The 23454-nt window shown below is 44.8% G+C and overlaps 1 protein-coding gene across 1 annotated transcript; it reads right to left on the bottom strand.

The window, feature by feature from the left end:
• Window positions 1-9454: 9454 nt before the first annotated feature.
• LOC136480829 (uncharacterized) lies at window positions 9455-10027 on the bottom strand. Its single transcript, XM_066478271.1, has one exon. The coding sequence runs from the start codon at window positions 10025-10027 to the stop codon at window positions 9455-9457; it is 573 nt and encodes a 190-aa protein (XP_066334368.1).
• Between the last annotated feature and the right edge of the window lie 13427 nt (window positions 10028-23454).

The raw sequence follows: 23454 nt of genomic DNA on the forward strand, positions 1-23454 counted from the left end.
GTCCGCGCCCCCGTCCTCCTCTCCCTTGCCCGCGCCCCGCCCCCGTGCTCCTCTGGCGCACCGTCACCGGAACCCTAGCACCTGCTCTCGAGTCTCTCGACTCGGCTGCTGCCGACGCCGCCACCACGACTCCGCTCGTAGTGACTGGATCCTACCACCGCCACCATCTCGAGTGCTCCACCCCTGGGCCCTGGCTGTCTTGCGCCACCACCCACGGCTTGTAGGGCGCAGGCTGGTGGCCGGAGCTCCGTTCCTGCGGTCGGGCCTTCAAGGCTGCACTCCTATTCGTCTGCTCTGGTACAGCTGCAACCTACTAATTTGGTACATTTCTCTCCTGTCTTACTCCTTAATTTCCAATTCCAACTATTTGTAGTTGTACTAGATATGAATCGTATCAAGTAAAAATTAGTTTTGTTGCTTTGCCCCTCTAGAATCTTTTCAGTTGAATAATCACCTAAACTGGGCTTATTGAATTTGGATCTGTATGTCTAGGGTCAGTTTTGTTGCTTTTGGTCTCTTTGCTTTGCCCCCTCTAGATCAGTCGAATAATCACCTGAACTGCATGCTTTGATATGTGCTTTGATAGTTCCTTGGATATGTGCTTTGATAGTCGAAGATGTATGTTGTAGCTGTTACCTGAGAAAGTTTTCATTGTTGTCAATCTGCATGCTTAGGAGATACATGAAGGCTTATATGCAGTTGACGCTATAGCTTTTGCCTGTGAACACTACTAGTATACTGCCTACTACTACTCCCTCCTCCTCTACTCCTCTACTCCCTCCTCCTCTACCTAAGAAAGTTTTTGTTTAATGGGGCTGGTTCCTTTTTTGGCATATGCAATGATGAACTTTTTTGGCATTTGCCTCTCTTGCTTGTCATTGGCAGTTTGGCATTGCCAATTGCCATTATGCCCATTAATCCACTGCCTGCACTCTACTACCTACACTCTACTATCTACTGCCTACACTCTATAGCTTGATGCAAATTTTTTGATTTGTGAAAGTTTTTTGAGATGGCTAGCTACTACTTATCCCCTTACTGGTACTCTACTACTTGATGCAAAATGGTACTTGTATTACCTATTTCTCTCTACCACTGTTGTCTTACTACTGCTGCTGCTACTCTGAATTCAACTGAACAAAGCAGTACTACACTTGGTGAATTTTGAACTGCTATACTACTGATCTATGATGCTTTTGGTGAACCGTAGCATTTGAATTCAATTCTTTTTGCTGCCTATGATGCCAAAGAAATTTATGACAAAATTCTGAGCATATGCCACTGCCTATGATGCACCTTGCCTTTAAACTAATTCTGAAGATAAATTTGTGAGAATTTTGAGATGAATTGGTCACTCTGCTGCAATTTTGCCAAATTTGATATAATTTGTGAGAATTTTGAGATGAATTGGTCACTCCCTCCTTTACTACTAGTATACTACTACTACTGCCTACCTCTACTTCCTCTTGTACTACTACTAGTATACTACTACTACTACCTACTACTTTCTAGTAGTATACTACTACTAGTATACTACTACTACTGCCTACTACTACTCCCTCCTCCTCTACTCCTCTACTCCCTCCTATACTACTATTCTACTACTGCTGCTCCTGTTTTTGATTTGTGAAAGGTTTTTATTTAATGGGGCTGCTTCCTTTTTTGGCATATGCAATGATGAACTTTTAAACTTATTGCTGAGGCAGTGGCATATGCAATGATGTGAACCCTTTTATGCTGAGGCAGCGGCGATGATGATCGAGTGCCCCCTGCTAAACTAGGATGGCTTGTATACCAGATACAAGCAACCAGTTTAAAAGCGATGTGATGACAATGGGGCAAATCTGAGCCAACTACTACTACTTTACTACTCTAGTACTACTCTACTTTACTACTCTATAACTGTGTCTATACAACTGTAATATGTATTCATTGTAGCTTTCCAATGGCGGAGGAACCGATAAGCGAATGGTGCAACCCTACCCCTAGTGCATCATCATCAACTAGCCTCGAGAGCCAAGTGTCCGTGACCCCGAGGCCAACAAAGAAACATCGTACAGAGGATGATGATGATCTGACCTACCAACCGAGGGACGACGAAGTTGAAAGTGCGCGGTCTCCAAACCCTGAACAGATGCTGGTGGTGCCTCGAGAATTGAATTTCGAGGAGGAAGAAGTCAGTGACAAAGAACCCCCCGCTCCATCTCCAACCACTTCAGGCAAGTCTAGTGGTCAGAGGACAAAGCTGAGAAGGGGGGAACACGGGAGGCACCGGAGGGAAATCCACGGCGAAGTCCATGTGATCCATGAGGTGGGACCAGAGGGAAACCCGTTGTCGCCACCCACGGTCCTTGCCAAGTTCAGCAACCAGGTGGCATGTATAAGTCAAGGACAAGGTGGAGATCACTTGGGCAGAGTGGAACAATGTCCCGGTCGACTACAAGACACACTATCTGGGGTGAGGTGACGAGGAGCTTCCATTATCCCGAGGACGCCGATCTGGACAAGTGCAGGGAGTGGGTCATGCACGTGGCAGGAAGAGCCTTTAGAAACTTCAAGTCCATGCTGACCTAGGTACTATCTGAAGCTAGGCAAGTCACCCTGTGTCAAATACACTATGGTGAAGGAACATCACTGGGAAGAGTTCTGCAAACAAAGAACAACAGAAGAAGCAAAGGCAAAGAGCGCCAAGTTCAGCGCACTCGCGAAGAAGAACCTGCACCCCCACCACTTGGGCATGACTGGGTTTGCTGGTAAGAGGCCCCAGTGGCGGGAGGAAGAAAGGGCTAGAGCTACCGCTGGGCTTCCCGATCCATACGACGGTGTAGACTTGAGGGCTAAGGACTTCATTTATGCCCGCAAGCCGAAGAAGCTCAAGGAGGGCGCGAGCAAGTTCAATGAGCCGAAGTTCGAGGAGGTGGAGAGGGCTCTCATCCAGGCCGCTAAATCCAAGGACAGCTTCGAGGTTCGCAGGGGCCAGGACTTGCTGACCCTAGCGCTAGGGAACCCCCGAGCACCGTGGCCTGCGTCCGTGGCATGTCAGTCGAAGATGAGCTGGAACTCAGTGGAGCTCATGGCAATCTGACTGCTGCCACATACCGGTCAAGGCAGAGGTACAAGGAGGGCATCTTTTAGAAGGGCTATGATCAAGGCGTGGCCGAAATGATCAGTCGGTCCATAAAAGAAGCCTTCACGAGCAATGACCCAGATATGGTGTCGATGAGGTCACAGATGCTTCGCTAGGCTGGCGTGGCCGTGCCACAAGTTCCACAAGGGCAGAAACAAGGGCAGCCACTGCCGATGATCGAGGATCGCCCAAGGCACCCCGTCGACGACATCCGGCAACCCATGTGCGTCAACCTCAACATCCCGTTCGGCAGGGCGAAAAAAGTTGACCGTGGGTGAGGGTTACATGCACCCCAAAGAAGATATCAAAGATTTCAACCAAGACCAGATCCCTGCCAACTATGCTGCCATGATACTTACATGGTATGCGACCCAATACGAAGAATTTGAAATGGAATATCCAACTGCACAAGGGGTAACGATCCTTGGAGCTGCCATTGGTTCCGAAGTCCTGTGGAACAAGGACGACATAGAGATCATTCTCTCGACTGCCGACTTCTACGCCGATGGCGACACCAGCATCACAACCATCCGTTGTCAGGATCTTGTCCCCCCGATGATCCGGATCATGGCGACGGCTGATGACGAAGGCAATGGCGGGGATGACAAGGGAAGGAAGTCACCCCTGAGGCACAAGCCCTCACCCTCGTTCTCCTCCTCCAACAACAAGTCCACCTCCACCTCCCGATAGTCCATCTAAGGGCACAAGCAAAGGACCGGGAGGCACAGAGGAACCGGGGGCAAAGACACCGCCTGCTGCCATTGCGAGCACAAGCCACTGTCCTCCACCGCCGGCGAAGACTAAAGGCGATCAAGGGCATCTCACATACTCACTTGAGTTCGAAAGGTATGGTAGCGGCGAGCATAATTTGCTAATAACTTTCTTTGCCATAATATGGTACTAACATTTCTATCCCAGGCCGAGATCACCTTTCCATCTATTTCTTGAATCGGATGACTGCCCCGGCCATTACGAGCATGGGAAGTTCATGATAACCAAGGCCCAGCTCAGTCGACGAGGAAAGGTGGGAGACAAGGAGGTTTCATCTCTGGTACATGGAAGCGGCAAAAGCTGGCCTACATGGTTTTCTAGTCAAGGTTGTGGCGGAGTACTTCCACTTGCCCTGGCAACGATGTAGAACTCCCCGTGGACTTCCACGACATGTACAGACTACTACTGGGAACAAGACCTTGACATCGCCCAAGTCACCTTGTTCTCTATGTAAGTGATGAATTGCGAGTTTCACATATCACCTGCCTTTGAATCGGTCAAGACTACTTATATATGCCACGATGGCTTGTCCTTGCAGGTTGATGGCCTATATATCCAAGGAACTAAAACTTGATGTTATCTATCTATCTCCAATGCATATTGCTCAAAGAGTCATCATTGGTTACCACCTAGATGACAATCATCCAACCATGAAAGACTTGACCAAGCGACAGAGAGAGGCGCACAGGAAGAAACTGATGGACAATGAGAAGTTGAACATTTCAAGGTACATACTAGGAGCAATGAAGAAGATCAGGAGAAATGGGTGTATCGTAGCTGCCTACCACTTTGGGTAAGTCGAAGACATGCCTATAGAGATAAGTGGGTAGCTAGCTAGTATTATTATTTCTCATTGTAACCTGTATTTTGTTTCAATGGCGCAGCCAAGGCCTCGATGGTCACTGGGTTGCATTTATCATCTACCCTCAGGATGGCAGGGCCTACGTATTTGATTCGTTGAGAATAGCCAAACTTAAAAGGGTACAAGGCCTTTGAAGATTGTCCTCAGAGTGTAAGTGACTGAACTGTCTTCTCATATGCGTTCTAATGCCCTGCCTAATACTAGTACATTTCATATAGCGCTTATAAGGAGTACGTGAAGGATTCTGAATGCTATGATCGAAGAACAGAGAATTTTAAGGCTAAGCATAAGAACCGCATCAAAATCAGACGCAACTTTCCGGTAAGTATTTGAAAGGTTTAATTGTGCGTTCTGTTCATAAGCGTTCTAATGCTGTATTCTAATGCTTGTGTATCGATCATGCAGTGTGCCAAACAACCGGTAGGATCACAAACCTAGTGGCTTCTACGTCTGTGAGTACCTGAGGGAGTGCAAGCAGTACAGCAGCAGTTGGAGGGTGCTCAAGAATGGATTGAACTGGTGGAGAGACGTGCAGAGCACCCAACACTCCTTCAAGCAGACAAAGGCGGACATATGTAAGTTTGTCTTAGACAAATGCGTGCTTGAAGGGAGCACGTTCTTCAATGAGAACAGCTAGCTAGCAATTTTACCGGAGTACGAGAGGCTGAGGAAATGGCCCACGATGATGCGTCCGCAAGATTACTCCTTAGGGCATGTATAATGACTTTAATATGTAAATGTAATGAATTAACGATGACAAGAACGACTAAGTGAATGTATATATATGTATATTATCTCATGTGTAATGCCTGCATACTTTTTAAGTTTAATCTGTGAAATCTGGATGTGATTTGAATTTGAATTTGAATTTGAATTTAATTATATGGCTGCTGTATTTTTTTAATTCAGGAAATAATTTACCTGAGGCCGGGCAAATAATAATGCCCGCCACGGCTAACGAACATAACCGCGGCGGGCGCTGTACCGTGTCCGCCGTGGTAAAATAATTTACCGCGGCGGGCGGTTCAACGTGACCGCCGTGGTAAAAGTATATTTACCGCGGCGGGCACAGTTACACCGCCCGCCGTGGTAAATCGGTTAACCACGGCGGGCAAAGCCGCCCGCCGCGGTTAAGCCACGATTTACCGTGGCCTCTAGGCCGCGGCGGACGGCTTTGCCCGCCGCGGAAAATAAAAAACGCCCGCCTCGATTAAAGTTTGTGTAGTAGTGAAAGAACCCTTTGCCGACAAAAGCTATGCCGGCGGGTCTTTGCCGAGTGTAACACTCGGCAAACTCTTTGCCGAGTGCAAACTTGGGTTTACCGAGTGTTTAGGGCACTCGGCAACGAACCCGTGTCCAGTAGTGAAAACATGCTGATCAGTGTCATAGCGTGGTGAAACATGACGTAAGGTCTGCAATATTTGGAGACTCCAAACTGAAACTGATAACGTGGCTCCAGTCCAAGACCATGTGAGGACGTGGTTCTGCTGCCGGGCCTGCAGCGCCTCGCCCTTCCGAGTACCACAAACTTACGTACGTTTTCCACATTGATTACAAGCATCCTTTCATTTTTGTCACATGAAATAGAAAAAATCTGATAAATACTAGAAAAGGTTTTTAAATAACAGAAAATGCCTCTAATCTTCTAAAAACTCAGAGATAAACTCTACAACTAGATTGGGATATAAAAAACAAATAATTATTTAGAGCCTCTGAAAATATCTTTAGAAGCTTTCAAAAAAGTATATTTATCTCCAATAAAACTAGAAAAATATCCAGAAAATCTAAAAAATTTACTAAAACATTCTAATTGATGTCTAAACATATTTTGAAAACTTTCCACAACAAGAAATATAAGATCCAGCTAGCAAGTATGCAATCAACATTAATGAATGTTGAATCTTTGCTTGTTGTATCTCATATTTCTGCCTTCACAAGTTTTCAAAAATGTTTAAACATTGATAACAATATTTAGAGACTTTTCTTGATTTGTCTCTATAATTTTTTGATTGTTCATCACATCATTTATCAAGTAGAGAACACAACGAGAAGAAGCATAGATTGTATTCATCTAGAGTAAATAATGAAATTCCCCCCTTTAGGATTAGCGATGCTAGAAAAATCGTTGTTAAGCCAAATAGTGGTATTTAGTGGCGCCAAAAAAATTCTTGCAATAGCAGAACTATTGTCGATATGTGCCGGCTATTTACTTGGATATGCCCTTTGAAAAGATATTTATTTGGATAATGCAAACAAATGTTCTGGCTTCAGCTTCTCACACAAGAGAAGCATCAGACCGAGCTTACTATAAACTCACTCCAAATGAAAATCACACAGGTGCAAACTAGTTCCACAGGCAATAATTAAAGTTTCAACCATTTGTAGCAAAACCAAACATGGCTTTTGACTCTAAATTTCTGCACGCATCTTGATAAGGACCCTGGGTTCATGGAGCCGCTGCAATAAAGCCCAAAACATAGTGGGTAACTAAGAAGTAACCATGTCTCCAATCTCCTGGTCTTCTTCTTAACGAGGCATGGGAGGATACCTCCGCTCGTGTATATGGCCTCTAATAATAGTAGTATCACAGCAACTGCACAGTTGATCGTTGAAAGTAATCTTCTCCATGTTCATGTCGACGAATATTGGCTCAACATCTTTGGTCATCATGGTGGCAACAGAGTGTACCGTAATTCTCCACAGGGTGTACAAACTGGTGATTCGAAGCACCTAGGCTGTTGATCGAATCGATGGCCATGAGTGCAGAATACCACCTCGTTCCCTACGTAAGAATCTTGTTGCATCTCGAGTTCGGCAAGAACTGGCAGCTTGGCGATGGCATATACAAAATCTTGAGCAATGGTTGTCCGCCGGAGCATAAGGCGTGTGTGAGATTTGAGGGACAGAAGATGTCCCCAGAAGGATCGCGAAGCAGCAACTTCCCATCTACTTCCAAGGACAAGGACGCCACGTGATCCAGGCAGGCACCGGAAGCAGAAGGTGCACCTGCAAACAAGTCAATCGGTATGTGATGCTCATATCACCTGCTGTGAGGCTGAGCCTCTCGAGGTAGCCGAGATCCTTGAGAATGGTTTCCAGGTCTTGCTGCTGAGCCTCGTCGAGCCCTACAATACGCAGGCTGTGTAAGAAACGGAGGCCAAATTTCTTTCTTCTCCTGCCAATAGCCGTGCACCAAATGTCGAAGTCCCGGATGGTTACAGTCTCGAGCGTCTGCATGAGCTTCAGTTCCCTGGTTGCTCTTGGGAAGTTGAGGCCATCGCCGAGAACGTGGCGCAGTGTCTTGGTTCTTCACTCGCGTGCCCCGCACATCTACCGTCTGCAGCCTACCAAGGTTGCTGATAGACGAGGGGACCTTTTCCAAGGACTGGCACCGTACGGCAAGATACTGTAGCTGCACCATCTCCCCGATTTCATCGGGAAGTTGTGTATCGTCGTTGTGTCCTTCCAGCTCGATCACGCGAAGAAAGGGAGACTGGCGTAGAAGCTTACGCAAGAAGGTGGGGTTGTTCCTGCTTTGTTCGTTCCTAGGATTGGCACCTGCAGTCATGAATATATTGTTACATCTAAGTTAAATTAAATAAAAAAGAGCAAATTATATATATATATATATATATATATATATATATATATATATATATATATATATATATATATATATATATATATATATATATATATATAGGGCGAGGCTATTCAGCAGCCGGCTACAAAATAAGTTATTCTGTAGCCACCTCTATTTACCATAATTTTATATACTAATTTACCATAATGTCAATACATATTTACGATAGTTGGGTTACTATAACACATGGGAATATTTACCATAACGTTATAGTAAACCACTTAGTAAGGAGTTACTGTAAATCTCGTAAATTAACATAGTAATTATCGTAACTCAAAGTGGCTACAGAATAAGTTATTCTGCAGCCAGCTATAGGATAGTAGTTATATATATATATATATATATATATATATATATATATATATATATATATATATATATATATATATATATATATATATATATATATATATATATATATATATATATATATATATATAAAATCCTGCCACTAGATCCTTACATCACCATTTCAAATACTATAGAATAGAACAAGACACATTAGTGATTGGCATCGACAAAAAATCAAATTAAGCCAACTATTGATTGAGCCAATACATGGTTCAGTCCAGGTTATGAGAAACAGTACGTCCGTATGACCATTATGTTACGAATTACGATAACGACAGATACTAAATTCCCAACACTGATCTAGAAAGTTTGGGCGCTACGCCGCCACGACGCTACAAATTTTTCCTTTGTTATACCTACTACAAGATAGGCTATGGACAGGTTGTAACACCCAAAATTTTTCATTCTTTAAAATAAGTAAATTTGATTTAATTATGTTATTAAGTGTGCATTCAATTATAGGAAATTAATAATTTTTGGGGAATTAAAATCAATTATAAGATTTGAAACTTTTGAATGCATACATGCTGCTGCAATATTTATTCATGTGATGATTGTTCTTGAATTAGAGTTCAAATGAATTCAAAAATTATTTGAAAATGCCTTTGGAAAAATTTGTTTGGAAAATAAAAAGGAAAAATGATTATCTCCTCCCCTCCCTCACTTTCGGCCCACATGGCCTTTTTCCCGCGCGGCCCGTTCACCCTCCTCTCCCCTTTTCCCCGCTCAGCCCGGCACCGCCGGCCCAGCCGCTCGGCCCAGCAGCCGCGCCAGCCCAGCAAGCCGCGCCAGGCAACCGCCGCGCCTGCGCCCCGTGCCCTGCCGCTGACGCCCGGGCCCGCTTGTCAGTGCCGTCTTCACCCTGCGCGCCTCGGAACCACCCGGCCTGGCCGCAACCGCCTCCCACGAACGGCATCGTGGGAGCGTGCCCCCCCTCGCGCCCCGGCCGCTTTAAATCGGCACCGAGCCGTCTCCGCCTCTCCCTGCTGCCTCTACGCCCCATTTTCCGTTCACCCGCGCGCGTGGGAGCTACAACCGCCGCCCCGAGGTCTCCGACCTCCGCCGACCGCCCCTCTGCGCGGACAGCCTCCTCCGAGCCGCCTCCGTCTCCATTTCCCCCTTGGTGAGCTTCGTCGTCCTCCCCTCTCTCTCCTCGTGCAGCTTGCTTCTCGTTTCTTGGCTTCCCGAGCCTTGGCCGCGAGCTCCGCGAGCCATGGTCGCCGGCCATGGCGGCCACCGTGCTAGCCGCCGTTCCCGGCCGCCGAAACGGCATGGCTGCGACCCGCCTTCTTCCCCCGCGCTCACTGGTGCCCTAGGTTTGGAAAACCATGGCCCGTGGGTCCCTAACCGCGCGCTCTGGCGAGTCCACTGCCGCCGGCCATGGAGCTTGCCGCCGGTGACACTGTTCTGGCCGGCCGACCCCCCCAGGCCGATCCTAGCCGCGCATCGCGAGATCAATGGCCAGGATTAGAAGTTACCCCTTCGCGGGTAATTTTGCTAAAGAGTCCCTAGACTTTTCTAAGTCCTAACCCGCAGCCCAAAGCGTATTTCCCGAATGCGCAATCCCGTTTGGAAAGCGTAAACTCCACGGCTTAAGTCAAAATACGTTTTCAGTATTTACAGAAATGCCATTTGAACTGTTTCGCTTATAAAATTGTCGTTTTAGCTCCGAATTGATCCATTCAAATCGCGTTAGCTTCATAATTTCATAAGCTACATGTTGGAGTTACTGTTAGTCAAGTTTAGAACTTTTTAATTTCATGATTAGATTTAATTAAATATATGGCTATAGGAAAACCCGTTTAAATCATAACTTTCGCATTTTAGCTCCGTTTTTCGTGAACTTCGCGTTGACATGATCGTAGCGAGACGTAGATTAGTTTTACAAACATTTTATCTTGATTTCAATACTGTTGGTGTACTGTTCTAATGATAGGAATGTTTGCTTTGCATGAATGCTTTTGGAATGTTGTATGTTGCCGTGTTGGTCGCGTTCAGACGGTGAGGAAAACGTTGGAGACCAAGAACTCTTCGACGACCAGCAGGACCAGCACGAGTTTGTGAACCAAGGCAAGTATAACATGGGCCTTCCTTGATGTCCTATTTCACTTTAATCAATTACTCATTTGCATGTGTCTAATTTTGATACCCGTAAGGACATCCTAGTGATTGTTTATCCTGTTCCTTGTCTCCTATGGGTTAAATGCATATGGGTAGATTGCTAGTGCTCTAACTGAACTTGACATACATGTTGATGAATGATACTATGGAACAAAGTGAGTAACATGATTTATAACAACTGTTCCATAGGGCGAAAGTGCAAATGACTTTTGTTCATGTTGCTCCCGGCCCTCCATAAGGACTTATCTATCGGCAAAAGCTGGGACTGACAGTGCAACCGGGAGAGTCATATGGCTCTGACTTTAGCTCAGTAATAGGACCTTTCCTAGCTGGTTAGAGGTTACCTTTTTGGTGCAAATGGGGCTTACCACTTTGGGTATAGGGCTGCCTCTGTTCCTATGAGTATAGCCGCGATGGATTTGTGCCATAGGAAAGGGGGGTCCCTACATCAGCCTGCCAAGGAAACCTAGCGGCCCTAACTTGTTAGGGAAACCTATGAAATGGCTTCATAGTGTACCCTGCCCGCTCACCTTGGTAGTGACATGTGAGTAATTAACCCGGGCATATGGGGATCACGACTCGCGGTGAATGTGCACCACCTCTGCAGAGGGTAACAAACTGTTATAACAGCCGTGCTCACGGTCACGAGCGGCCCAGAAAACTCACAGAATAACTGGTTAATTGTTGATGATCATTTAAAGTTGTTCAATGATGATATATGGTACCCCTGACCCCGATATTTGTTCTTATGGGAATTAAATGGGAGCTTAAGCATAACTTGATAATAATTGAGAATAAAAGCTTGACCTATTAAAAATGCTAACTGCAGTAAACCAGAGTCTACCCTTTTTGAGCTTCATAACCCCATGTTAGCTTGCTAAGTACGGAATGTACTTACACTTGTTTATTTTCTTTACTTGGATAAAAATCCCGGATGGGTAACAGATGACAACGGGTATGAGGATTTCCCGGAGGATTATTAGGCTTGTGGTCAACCAGTTGACCTTCCCTATGATGACGGCCACGAGAGTTTTATTATCTTTTCATTATTCCGCTGTGATGTATAAGACTAAGTTTTGTTATAACTCTGATGTATGAGACACCGTGATGATACTATATGTAATTTATCAGCTTGTGTGTGTGATTGATTTCTGGGCACACACGAGTTTTGTGCATTTAATTTTATCCTTAAAATTGGGTGTGACAAATTGGTATCAGAGCCGTGTTGACTGTAGGACGCAAGCCTAGTTAGAAAATGGTCGTTTTAGCATCTTTGCTCCTCTGGTTTCTTGCTTACTGACTTATTCTTGTTATTTTATTAAAACATTTATGCTTTTCATACCTTAATCTATTATTTAAAATTGTTGATTCTAATTCTATCTTACTTTAAATCTATAGATGTCTCATAATCCGAAGACTGCTCGACTCAGCACCGCCGGATATCGTGCCATGTTTACCCCGCGTGCCCCACTGGCGAAGAGGGAGATTGTGATCATCTCCGACGACGAGGAGATGGCTACACCTACGCCTACACCAGTCGCCGTGCCCGTCTACCCTGTGGTAGCTACACCTGAGGAGTCAACGGCTACTTCCCCTACACCTGCACCCTCCCCAGCTGCCCCCGTGGAGGACGAGGAGATTGGCTGGAAGTGCAAGTACTACTTCAAGCCAGCTCCAGAGACAGCCTACTACCACACTCTCCTCACCCGCATGCTGGACGACTACTTCCCCGACTTGCACGCCTCCATCAGCTACCACTGCGCCGAGTACAAGCACCCACTGGAGGCTACCTTCTAGAAGGTAGAGCTGGTGGTCACCGCATGGAATGATATCATTAATGGACATGAGGTGGAGACTGTCCACTGTGCCCCTGCCAGGAGAGCCCATGCTTTGGATGGCATGGAGGATGCAGCACAGAATGCCTACATCCACTACCATGGTCGTCGCTTTGAGGCCATGAGGGAGGATCACTTCAGGTTCCTTCCTCGAAATGATCATGAGGGTGTTTGGCAGGTTTTGGCTCCACCAAAGAATGACCCAACTCTGGAGGCAACGGTGCAGCATGTCCACGCTATGCAGGGAGTGGATGATGAAGTCAAAGGAGAACTATATGCATCTCAGAGGGCGCAGAGACGTCTTCAGAAACAAGTGGATGAACTTCGAGCACAACTGGGACAGCCTTCCATCTACAAGAAGAAGCGCCGTTCCTTCACCATGATTGACACTGCTCCATAGGTGTTAGGTGCCTTGATCTAGATTACCACGTCGATAGATTCGTGTTCTTAATTAGTCTTGTTGGTCTTGTGAACTTGGTTGATTTGATGTTTGATTTGTGAACTTGATTGATTTGGTATTTTGCTTGATTGCTGGAAGTTTGTGGGCATGTCCACAACTTGCTTAGAAGGGAACTTTAAATTTAGAATGAAATCTTAATGCAGATGTATTGTTTTATCTTATCTCTGCTGTGCTGATTTCTGGAGCAGCCTGTGTTCTTTATCTGGTATCTCGAAATCTGGGATGATAAAAATTCTGAAATTTTTGTGGAGATAACTAGACCTCTGTATCTTTTGAGTGTCTTTGGAATCACGTCAATAGCTGTTCAGGTTTGGGAGATCTAGCTGACACAAGTTGATGTTCCTGTGCTGTCTGGAACTCAGAACAGTTTCGGTTTAGCTCTACTTTTGCTTATGTGTGAGTTCGAATCTGTAAAAGTGGTCTAAATGAAAGTTGTAGCTGATGTCCTAAGCTTTCTAACGAATCTTGGTGCACTTCTGTTGGATCTCTGAAACTCGAGTTATAACAGTTTTACTGAACTGCTGAATTTGAATCTTGTCCAGAAAATTCTCAGCATTGTGTTTTATCTTTTATAAGCTCTCTATAACTGGAAAAATCTCTAAAATTTTGCACATTTGTTGGAAAACAGATGGCCGCAAGAGGAGGAAGAGGCAGAGGCCGTGGTCATGGGCGTGATGCTCTTATAAATCCACCACCGCCACCTGTGACCATGGAACAGATATTGGGAATGCAAGCGCAGCTGATGCAAGCTATGATGCAGCGCTTAGACAATGAACCTGCAAGAGGGCCACCGCCTGTCCAGGTTAGAGATAAGCGTGGAGAGTTTATGAAAGGTCGTCCACCGGTGTTCACCCATGCCTCAGACCCTATGGAGGCCGATGATTGGTTGCGTGCTGTGGAGAAACAACTGAACATAGCACAATGCAACGACCTTGAGAAGGTGATGTACGCTTCCGGGCAACTCCAAGGAGCTGCTCAGGATTGGTGGGAATCATTCTAGTTTGGACGTCCCAACAATGCTCCTGCTATCACTTGGCAGGAATTCAAGGACAGTTTCCGGTCATACCATATTCCTGATGGACTAGTGGAACTGAAGCAGGAAGAATTCAGATCTCTCAAGCAAGGATCAATGACTGTGGCAGAATATCGGGACAAGTTCGCACAACTATCTCGCTACGCTCCTAATGATGTGGCAGATGACAAGGATAAGCAACGCCGTTTCCTCAAGGGACTCTATGATGGACTGCAGCTCCAGCTGATGTCTAATACTTATCCTAACTTCCAGTCTTTGGTGAATCGCGCAATCATGATTGATGATAAGTGCAAGGAGATGGAAGCTAAGAAGAGAAGGCTCCAAGGGCAAGCTTCTGGAAGCAACACTCGCCCACGTGCTTATCCCCAGCAAGGTTTCTAGCAGAGGAATCAAGGACCAACTCACCAGGGAAACCGTGGTCAGTATCCTCAGCGGAACCAGTTCCAGCAACGCCCTCAGTACCAGCAATAGTTTGGAAATCAGCGTCCCCCGCAACAGACTAGTAATCCTGCAACACGCCAGGGAGTGCCTAACAATGCTCCTGTGAAGAGTGGTGCACCCAACAATCCCAATGCCTGTTACTGATGTGGAGAAGTAGGTCACTATGCTCATCAGTGTCCTAAGAAGCAGAACCAACAAGCACCTCAGAACCAGACCAACAATCAGAAGTTCAACGCCCGACCACCTCTCACAGCGAAGGTGAACTATGTGTCATCTGATGCAGCTCAGGAGACGCCTGAGGTCATGTTGGGTACGTTCAGCGTCAACTCTATTTCTGCTACCGTACTATTTGATTCTGGTGCTTCGCATTCTTTTATCTCCCAAGCTTTTGTTAGAATGCATAGCATACCTTTGTGTGCCATGAAAAATCCTATACTAGTGAATTCCCCAGGAGGTAGTATGCCCGCTTCTTATTGGAGCCCCTCAACTAGCATTTCCTTAAGGGGGGTAGACTTCAAGGTGAAGCCTATTGTGTTGAGAACAGCGGGAATCGATCTTATCCTGGGTATGGATTGGATGAAACAACATCGGGCAGTGATTCAGTGTCAGGAGAAATCTGTGGTTGTGACATCACTCAATGGAGATAGAATATGTGTAGAAGTGGTAGTGCAAGCTCAGCCTACAGCCACAGTGAACCAGCTAGATGGTGAAGTCAATGAACAAGATCGTGTCGTGGAGGAGTTCCCGGATGTCTTCCCCGATGACTTGCCAGGTATGCCACCTGACCAAGACATTGAATTCATTATCGAATTATTACCTGGAACTGCACCAATAGCTAAATGTCCATATAGAATGGGAGTTAATGAATTAGAAGAGCTTAAGAAACAACTAAAAGAGTTGCAAGAAAAAGGTTTCATACGCCCCAGTTCTTCCCCATGGGGGGCACCTATGATCTTAGTGGATAAGAAGGATGGTAGTCAACGAATGTGTGTGGATTACCGCTCACTTAATGAGGTTACTATCAAGAATAAATACCCTTTGCCTAGGATTGATGATTTGTTTGATCAGTTGCGTGGAGCACATGTGTTCTCCAAGATTGATCTCCGATCTGGTTATCATCAGCTTAAGATACGAAACTCGGACATACCCAAGACAGCATTCACTACACGGTACGGATTATATGAGTACACCGTTATGTCTTTTGGATTAACCAATGCACCCGCATACTTCATGTATCTGATGAATAAGGTGTTCATGGAGTTTCTAGATAAATTTGTGGTAGTATTCATAGATGACATACTAATATTCTCCAAGACTGAAGAAGAACATGCATAACACATAAGGATGGTCTTGCAAAAGCTTAGAGAACATAAGTTGTACGCTAAGCGGAGCAAGTGTGAGTTTTGGTTAAAGGAAGTCTCTTTTCTGGGTCATGTTGTCTCCAATGGTGGAATAGCGGTGGATCCAGGCAAAGTGCAAGATGTACTGAATTGGAAACCACCAACAACTGTAAGTGAGATTCGTAGCTTTTTGGGATTAGCTGGTTATTATCGAAGGTTCATTGAAGGTTTTTCCAAGCTAGCCAAGCCCATGACAGCTCTGTTGGAAAAGAGTGCTAAGTATGTATGGTCGGATAAATGCCAGGCAAACTTTGAAGAGTTAAAGAAAAGATTGACTACAGCTCCGGTGTTAATTTTGCCCGATTTAAACAAGAACTTCTCTATATATTGTGATGCATCCCGTTTGGGTCTTGGATGTGTGCTTATGCAAGAAGGAAGAGTGGTTGCATATGCATCTAGACAACTAAGGAAGCATGAGTTGAATTATCGTACTCATGACCTGGAATTGGCAGCTGTGGTTCATGCTTTGAAGATCTGGAGACATTATCTGATTGGACATAAGAGTGATATCTATACTGATCATAAGAGTTTGAAGTATATCTTTACCTAATTAGATCTGAATTTAAGACAATGTCGTTGGTTGGAATTGATCAATGACTATGAATTGGAAGTGCATTATCACCCGGGAAAGGCAAACGTTGTAGCTGATGCACTTAGCAGAAAGAGCTATGCCAATGGAATTCAGATAACATCTATGTCAGCAGAGTTGTGTGCTGAAATGGAGTATCTCAACTTGAGCCTGGTCACTAATGCAATGGAATTGGTGATAGAGCCTACATTGGAGCAGGAGATACGCAAAGGACAATTGGAGGATGAAAAACTTAAGGAGATAGCAGAGAATGTGGTGCTTGGAAAGGCACCCGGATTCAGAATGGATGAGAATAGAACTCTTTGGTTCGGAAAAAGGATATGTGTACCTGAAGTGAAAGCTATCCGAGATGCAATTCTGCAAGAGGCCCATGAGTCTGCTTATTCTATACATCCCGGAAGTACCAAGATGTACTTGGATCTCAAAGAAAAGTATTGGTGGTATGGTTTGAAGAGAGATGTGGCAGAATATGTGGCTTTGTGTGACACTTGTCAAAGAGTGAAAGCTGAGCATCAAAGACCTGTAGGGTTACTACAACCAATGAAGATCCCAGAATGGAAATGGGAAGAAGTTGGTATGGATTTTATTGTAGGACTGCCCCGCACTCAAAGAGGTTATGATTCAATATGGATAATAGTGGATCGACTCACCAAAGTTGCTCACTTTTTACCAGTCAAGACTACCTATAATGGTGCAAGATTAGTAGAGTTGTACATGGAAAGAATAGTGTGCTTACATGGTGTTCCCAATAAAATTGTGTCGGATAGAGGCACCCAATTTACATCGCAATTCTGGCATAAAGTGCATAGATCCTTGGGGACAAAGTTGAATTTCAGTTTTGCGTACCACCCACAAACCGATGGACAGACTGAAAGGATCAACCAAATTTTGGAAGATATGTTGAGAGCTTGTGCACTTCAGTATGGTGATAGTTGGGATAAGAGTCTGCCTTACGCAGAGTTCTCATACAACAACAGTTATCAAAAGAGCCTTAAGATGGCACCTTTCGAGGCGTTGTATGGACGTAAGTGTAGAATGCCTTTGTTCTGGAATCAGACTGGAGAAACTCAAGTGTTTGGTCCCGATGTCCTTAGAGACGCGGAAGAACAAGTGAGAATGATTAGAGACAATTTGAGAGTAGCTCAGTCCCGACAGAAGAGTTACGCTGATAACCGCAGAAGAGAGCTGATTTTCGAGATTGGTGATTATGTGTACTTGAAAGTGTCACCAATGAGAAGTGTGAGAAGATTCAATATGAAGGGAAAGTTAGCACCAGGGTATATAGGACCTTTTAAGATCCTAGAGAGACGTGGAGAAGTAGCTTATCAGTTGGAACTGCCTGAGAGCTTGTCCGGTGTGCACGACGTGTTCCATGTTTCCCAGTTGAAAAAGTGTCTGAGGGTACTAGAAGAACAAATTCCTTTGGAAGAACTTGTTGTCAAGGAAGATCTTACTTATGAAGAGTATCCGATAAAGATTTTGGAAACTGCCAAAAGAGTTACGAGAAGCCGAACAGTAAAGATGTGCAAGGTGCAGTGGAATCGTTATACAGAGGATGAGGCTACTTGGGAAAGAGAAGAGGATCTGAGAAAGACTTATCCCCAACTGTTGGAGTAAACAATCACCCGAATCTCGAGGACGAGATTCATCTTAAGGGGGGTAGAATTGTAACACCCAAAATTTTTCATTCTTTAAAATAAGTAAATTTGATTTAATTATGTTATTAAGTGTGCATTCAATTATAGGAAATTAATAATTTTAGGGGAATTAAAATCAATTATAAGATTTGAAACTTTTGAATGCATACATACTGCTGCAATATTTATTCATGTGATGATTGTTTTTGAATTAGAGTTCAAATGAATTCAAAAATTATTTGAAAATGCCTTTGGGAAAATTTGTTTGGAAAATAAAAAGGAAAAATGATTATCTCCTCCCCTCCCTCACTTTCGGCCCACATGGCCTTTTTCTCGCGCGGCCCGTTCACCCTCCTCTCCCCTTTTCCCTGCTCAGCCCGGCACCACCGGCCCAGCCGCTCGGCCCAGTAGCCGTGCCAGCCTAGCAAGCCGCGCCAGGCAACCGCCGCGCCTGCGCCCCGTGCCCTGCCGCTGACGCCCGGGCCCGCTTGTCGGCGCCGTCTTCACCCCGCGCGCCTCGGAACCACCCGGCCTGGCCGCAACCGCCTCCCACGAACGGCATCGTGGGAGCGTGCCCCCCCTCGCGCCCCGGCCGCTTTAAATCGGCACCGAGCCGTCTCCGCCTCTCCCTGCTGCCTCTACGCCCCATTTTCCGTTCACTCGCGCGCGTGGGAGCTACAACCGCCGCCCCGAGGTCTCCGAGCTCCGCCGACCGCCCCTCCGCGCGGATAGCCTCCTCCGAGCCACCTCCGTCTCCATTTCCCCCTTGGTGAGCTTCGCCGTCCTCCCCTCTCTCTCCTCGTGTAGCTTGCTTCTCGTTTCTTGGCTTCCCGAGCCTTGGCCGCGAGCTCTGCGAGCCATGGTCGCCGGCCATGGCGGCCACCGTGCTAGCCGCCGTTCCCGGCCGCCGAAACGGCATGGCTGCGACCCCCCTTCTTCCCTTGCGCTCACTGGTGCCCTAGGTTTGGAAAACTGTGGCCCGTGGGTCCCTAACCGCGCGCTCCGGCGAGTCCACTGCCGCCGGTCATGGAGCTTGCCGCCGGTGACACTGTTTCGGCCGGCCGACCCCCCTAGGCCGATCCTAGCCGCCCATCGCGAGATCAACGGCCAGGATTAGAAGTTACCCCTTCGCGGGTAATTTTGCTAAAGAGTCCCTGGACTTTTCTATGTCCTAACCCGCAGCCCAAAGCATATTTCCCGAATGCGCAATCCCGTTTGGAAAGCGTAAACTCCACGGCTTAAGTCAAATATACGTTTTCAGTATTTACAGAAATGCCATTTGAACTGTTTTGCTTATAAAATTGTCGTTTTAGCTCCGAATTGATCCATTCAAATCGCGTTAGCTTCGTAATTTCATAAGCTACATGTTGGAGTTACTGTTAGTCAAGTTTAGAACTTTTTAATTTCATGATTAGATTTAATTAAATATATGGCTATAGGAAAACCCGTTTAAATCATAACTTTCGCATTTCAGCTCCGTTTTTCGTGAACTTCGCGTTGACGTGATCGTAGCGAGACGTAGATTAGTTTTACAAACATTTTATCTTGATTTCAATACTGTTGGTGTACTGTTCTAATGATAGGAATGTTTGCTTTGCATGAATGCTTTTGGAATGTTGTATGTTGCCGTGTTGGTCGCGTTCAGACGGTGAGGAAAATGTTGGAGACCAAGAACTCTTCGACGACCAGCAGGACCAGCATGAGTTTGTGAACCAAGGCAAGTATAACATGGGCCTTCCTTGATGTCCTATTTCACTTTAATCAATTACTCATTTGCATGTGTCTAATTTTGATACCCGTAAGGACATCCTAGTGATTGTTTATCCTGTTCCTTGTCTCCTATAGGTTAAATGCATATGGGTAGATTGCTAGTGCTCTAACTGAACTTGACATACATGTTGATGGATGATACTATGGAACAAAGTGAGTAACATGATTTATAACAACTGTTCCATAGGGCGAAAGTGCAAATGACTTTTGTTCATGTTGCTCCCAGCCCTCCATAAGGACTTATCTGTCGGCAAAAGCTGGGACTGACAGTGCAACCGGGAGAGTCATATGGCTCTGACTTTAGCTCAGTAATAGGACCTTTCCTAGCTGGTTAGACGTTACCTTTTTGGCGCAAATGGGGCTTGCCACTTTGGGTATAGGGCTGCCTCTGTTCCTATGAGTATAGCCGCGATGGATTTGTGCCATAGGAAAGGGGGTCCCTACATCTGCCTGCCAAGGAAACCTAGCGGCCCTAACTTGTTAGGGAAACCTATGAAATGGCTTCATAGTGTACCCTGCCCGCTCATCTTGGTAGTGATATGGGAGTAATTAACCCGGGCATATGGGGATCACGACTCGCGGTGAATGTGCACCACCTTTGCAGAGGGTAACAAACTATTATAACAGCCGTGCTCACGGTCACGAGCGGCCCAGAAAACTCACAGAATAAATGGTTAATTGTTGATGATCATTTAAAGTTGTTCAATGATGATATATGGTACCCCTGACCCCGATATTTGTTCTTATGGGAATTAAATGGGAGCTTAAGCATAACTTGATAATAATTGAGAATAAAAGCTTAACCTATTAAAAATGCTAACTGCAGTAAACCAGAGTCTACCCTTTTTGAGCTTCATAACCCCATGTTAGCTTGCTAAGTACGGAATGTACTTACACTTGTTTATTTTCTTTACTTGGATAAAAATCCCGGATGGGTAACAGATGACAACGGGTATGAGGATTTCCCGGAGGATTATTAGGCTTGTGGTCAACCAGTTGACCTTCCCTGTGATGACGGCCACGAGAGTTTTATTATCTTTTCATTATTCCGCTGTGATGTATAAGACTAAGTTTTATTATAACTTTGATGTATGAGACACCGTGATGATACTATATGTAATTTGTCAGCTTGTGTGTGTGATTGATTCCTGGGCACACACGAGTTTTGTGCATTCAATTTTATCCTTAAAATTGGGTGTGACACAGGTCCAAGCCTACAACAACACAGCCAGGAGAATAATTATTTATGTGTGTTACTATGTATAAGGGTACAAAAGAAACGTACTACATTGTTTCTATGTTCATTAATTAAGGTGACAACTAAGCAAAAACATGTTGTGGCACTGCAATTAAGGAAGAGAGACGAGGAAATAGTTTCTTAGATAAGAAACCATATCTACACAAGAAGCCACACGCCCACGTCGTCCCAAGCCGCAAGGCATACAATTTTTATGCGAAAAACACACACTTCATTGCTGGCAGGGTCGTTCGAAAAATGCAAATTTCAAATGTGAGAAATTCAAACATAGTTTTCCTTGACAAGATGATTTCATATGAAAAAGTTGTCAACTACAAGGTTTTATAACTTTTCGAGATCTACAACTTTTATTTTGTTCATTCTCCATCCGAGGATGTTTGAAAAAATCAAATTTTAAATTTAAAAAGTTCAAAAGTGGTTTTCCTTAGCTAGATGATTTCAAATGAAACGTTGTCAACTACAAAGTTGTATAACTTTTCGAGATCTATAACTTTTGTTTCGCTCGTTTCTCCATTCGAGGCCATTTGAAAATCTTAAATTTCAAATGTCACAAATTCAAACGTAATTTTTCATGCATAGATGATTTCGAATAAAAATATTGTCAACTACAAAGTTGCATAACTTTTTGAGATCTACAACTTTTGTTTTGGTCATTTTTCCATGCATGATCATTTGAAAAATTCAAATTTCAATACGCAATTTTTACTATTCAGCATCCATTTGTCAGGGCGGCTCTAGATCCAACCGCACCTACAATCTAGAGCCACCCCTACAAATAAAGCTATTTGTAGGAGCGGATGAAAATACTAGCAGACCCTACAAATCTGTAGTGGTGGCTAAAAATACCAGTAGCCCGGACTAATGGATTTGTAGGGATGGCTCGTTTTGGGAACCATTTGTAGGGGTGACCCTTAAAAAAAGTGAGACATTGCTATAAATTCTTGTAGTAGTGACTATGGATATTGGAATGTTTATCCCTACATAGGTTTTAGAGTATTTATATGTGTATTATATTATAAAATTAGCCAGTGTAACACCCGGTTTTAAGGACAAAGCCGAATGCACACCATATGTGAGTCTTTAGAATCAAATCTCACATATAGCTACAAATAAAGGGCAGTATCAAATCGTAATGCTTAATATATAGCAAACTTAGCAAAAGAGATAACCTTATAAAGCAATCAATGGATAGACAACTCTGATCCCCGGGTGCAGACTTCACTCCACTGGATCCAAACTGACTGGTTGATCACAAGCCTAACTTCTCAAGTCTCTGACAAACTATTATCCGGCCTAAGGTGTGGGGGAAATTGCAAGGGTGAGTCCATGTCGAACTCAGCAAATATAACAACAAGGTAGTGTATTCCATAACCACATGATCAATGAACATGAATAATCAATATCTTAAACAATTAACATAAATGATCATCTTAACAAGTAAAAGTCATCATCTCTTATGTAAGGGTTCCAAGGCCGCTCGTATCCGTGAGCACGGCTAGTATACCAGTTTATTAAACTCTGCGCAGAGGTGTACACTTTCACTATGAGTCATGATTTGCCCTTTCGCCCGAGGTGATCAGCCTCTTAACCCACTACCAAGGAAGGCCGGCAGGGTTCACTATGAAGCCTTTCAAAGATTTCGTCTAACCGGGAAGGGCCGCAGGGTCATCGGATATAGGAACCCCCTTCCAAAAAAATAAAAGGCCGCTTCCATAGCTAGGCTCAACAGGACAGAGGCTGTCCTATACCCAACTCGCAGTATCCTCTAAGCCGGCTAGAAAAAGACCTCATACTGAGCTAAAGCCAGAGCCATATAGCCCTCACAGCTGTACTGTAAGTCCCGAATGATCACTTACAAGACAAGTCCTTATGTTGCTAAAAAGTCATCTTGTTTATGTTTATAACATATTCATTAATCAAGTTTCAAGATCATGATCACAGAAAGAAAACCCAAGCTATACTTGCCTTTAACACCGATCCTTCGGTAAGCTCTAATCTTCAACGTTTTCTTCTTCTTCTTCTTGATCTCCAACTTCTTATAGATCACCAACGCAAAACTCACCGACTGGACAAGACCGAAAAACACCACACAAGCATCCGAACAAGCATGCATAGCAAACATACTAGATTAGAACAATACACCAATCATGAAAAGA

This window comes from Miscanthus floridulus, chromosome 9 (genome assembly GCF_019320115.1).
Source record: "Miscanthus floridulus cultivar M001 chromosome 9, ASM1932011v1, whole genome shotgun sequence".
NCBI lineage: Eukaryota > Viridiplantae > Streptophyta > Magnoliopsida > Poales > Poaceae > Miscanthus > Miscanthus floridulus.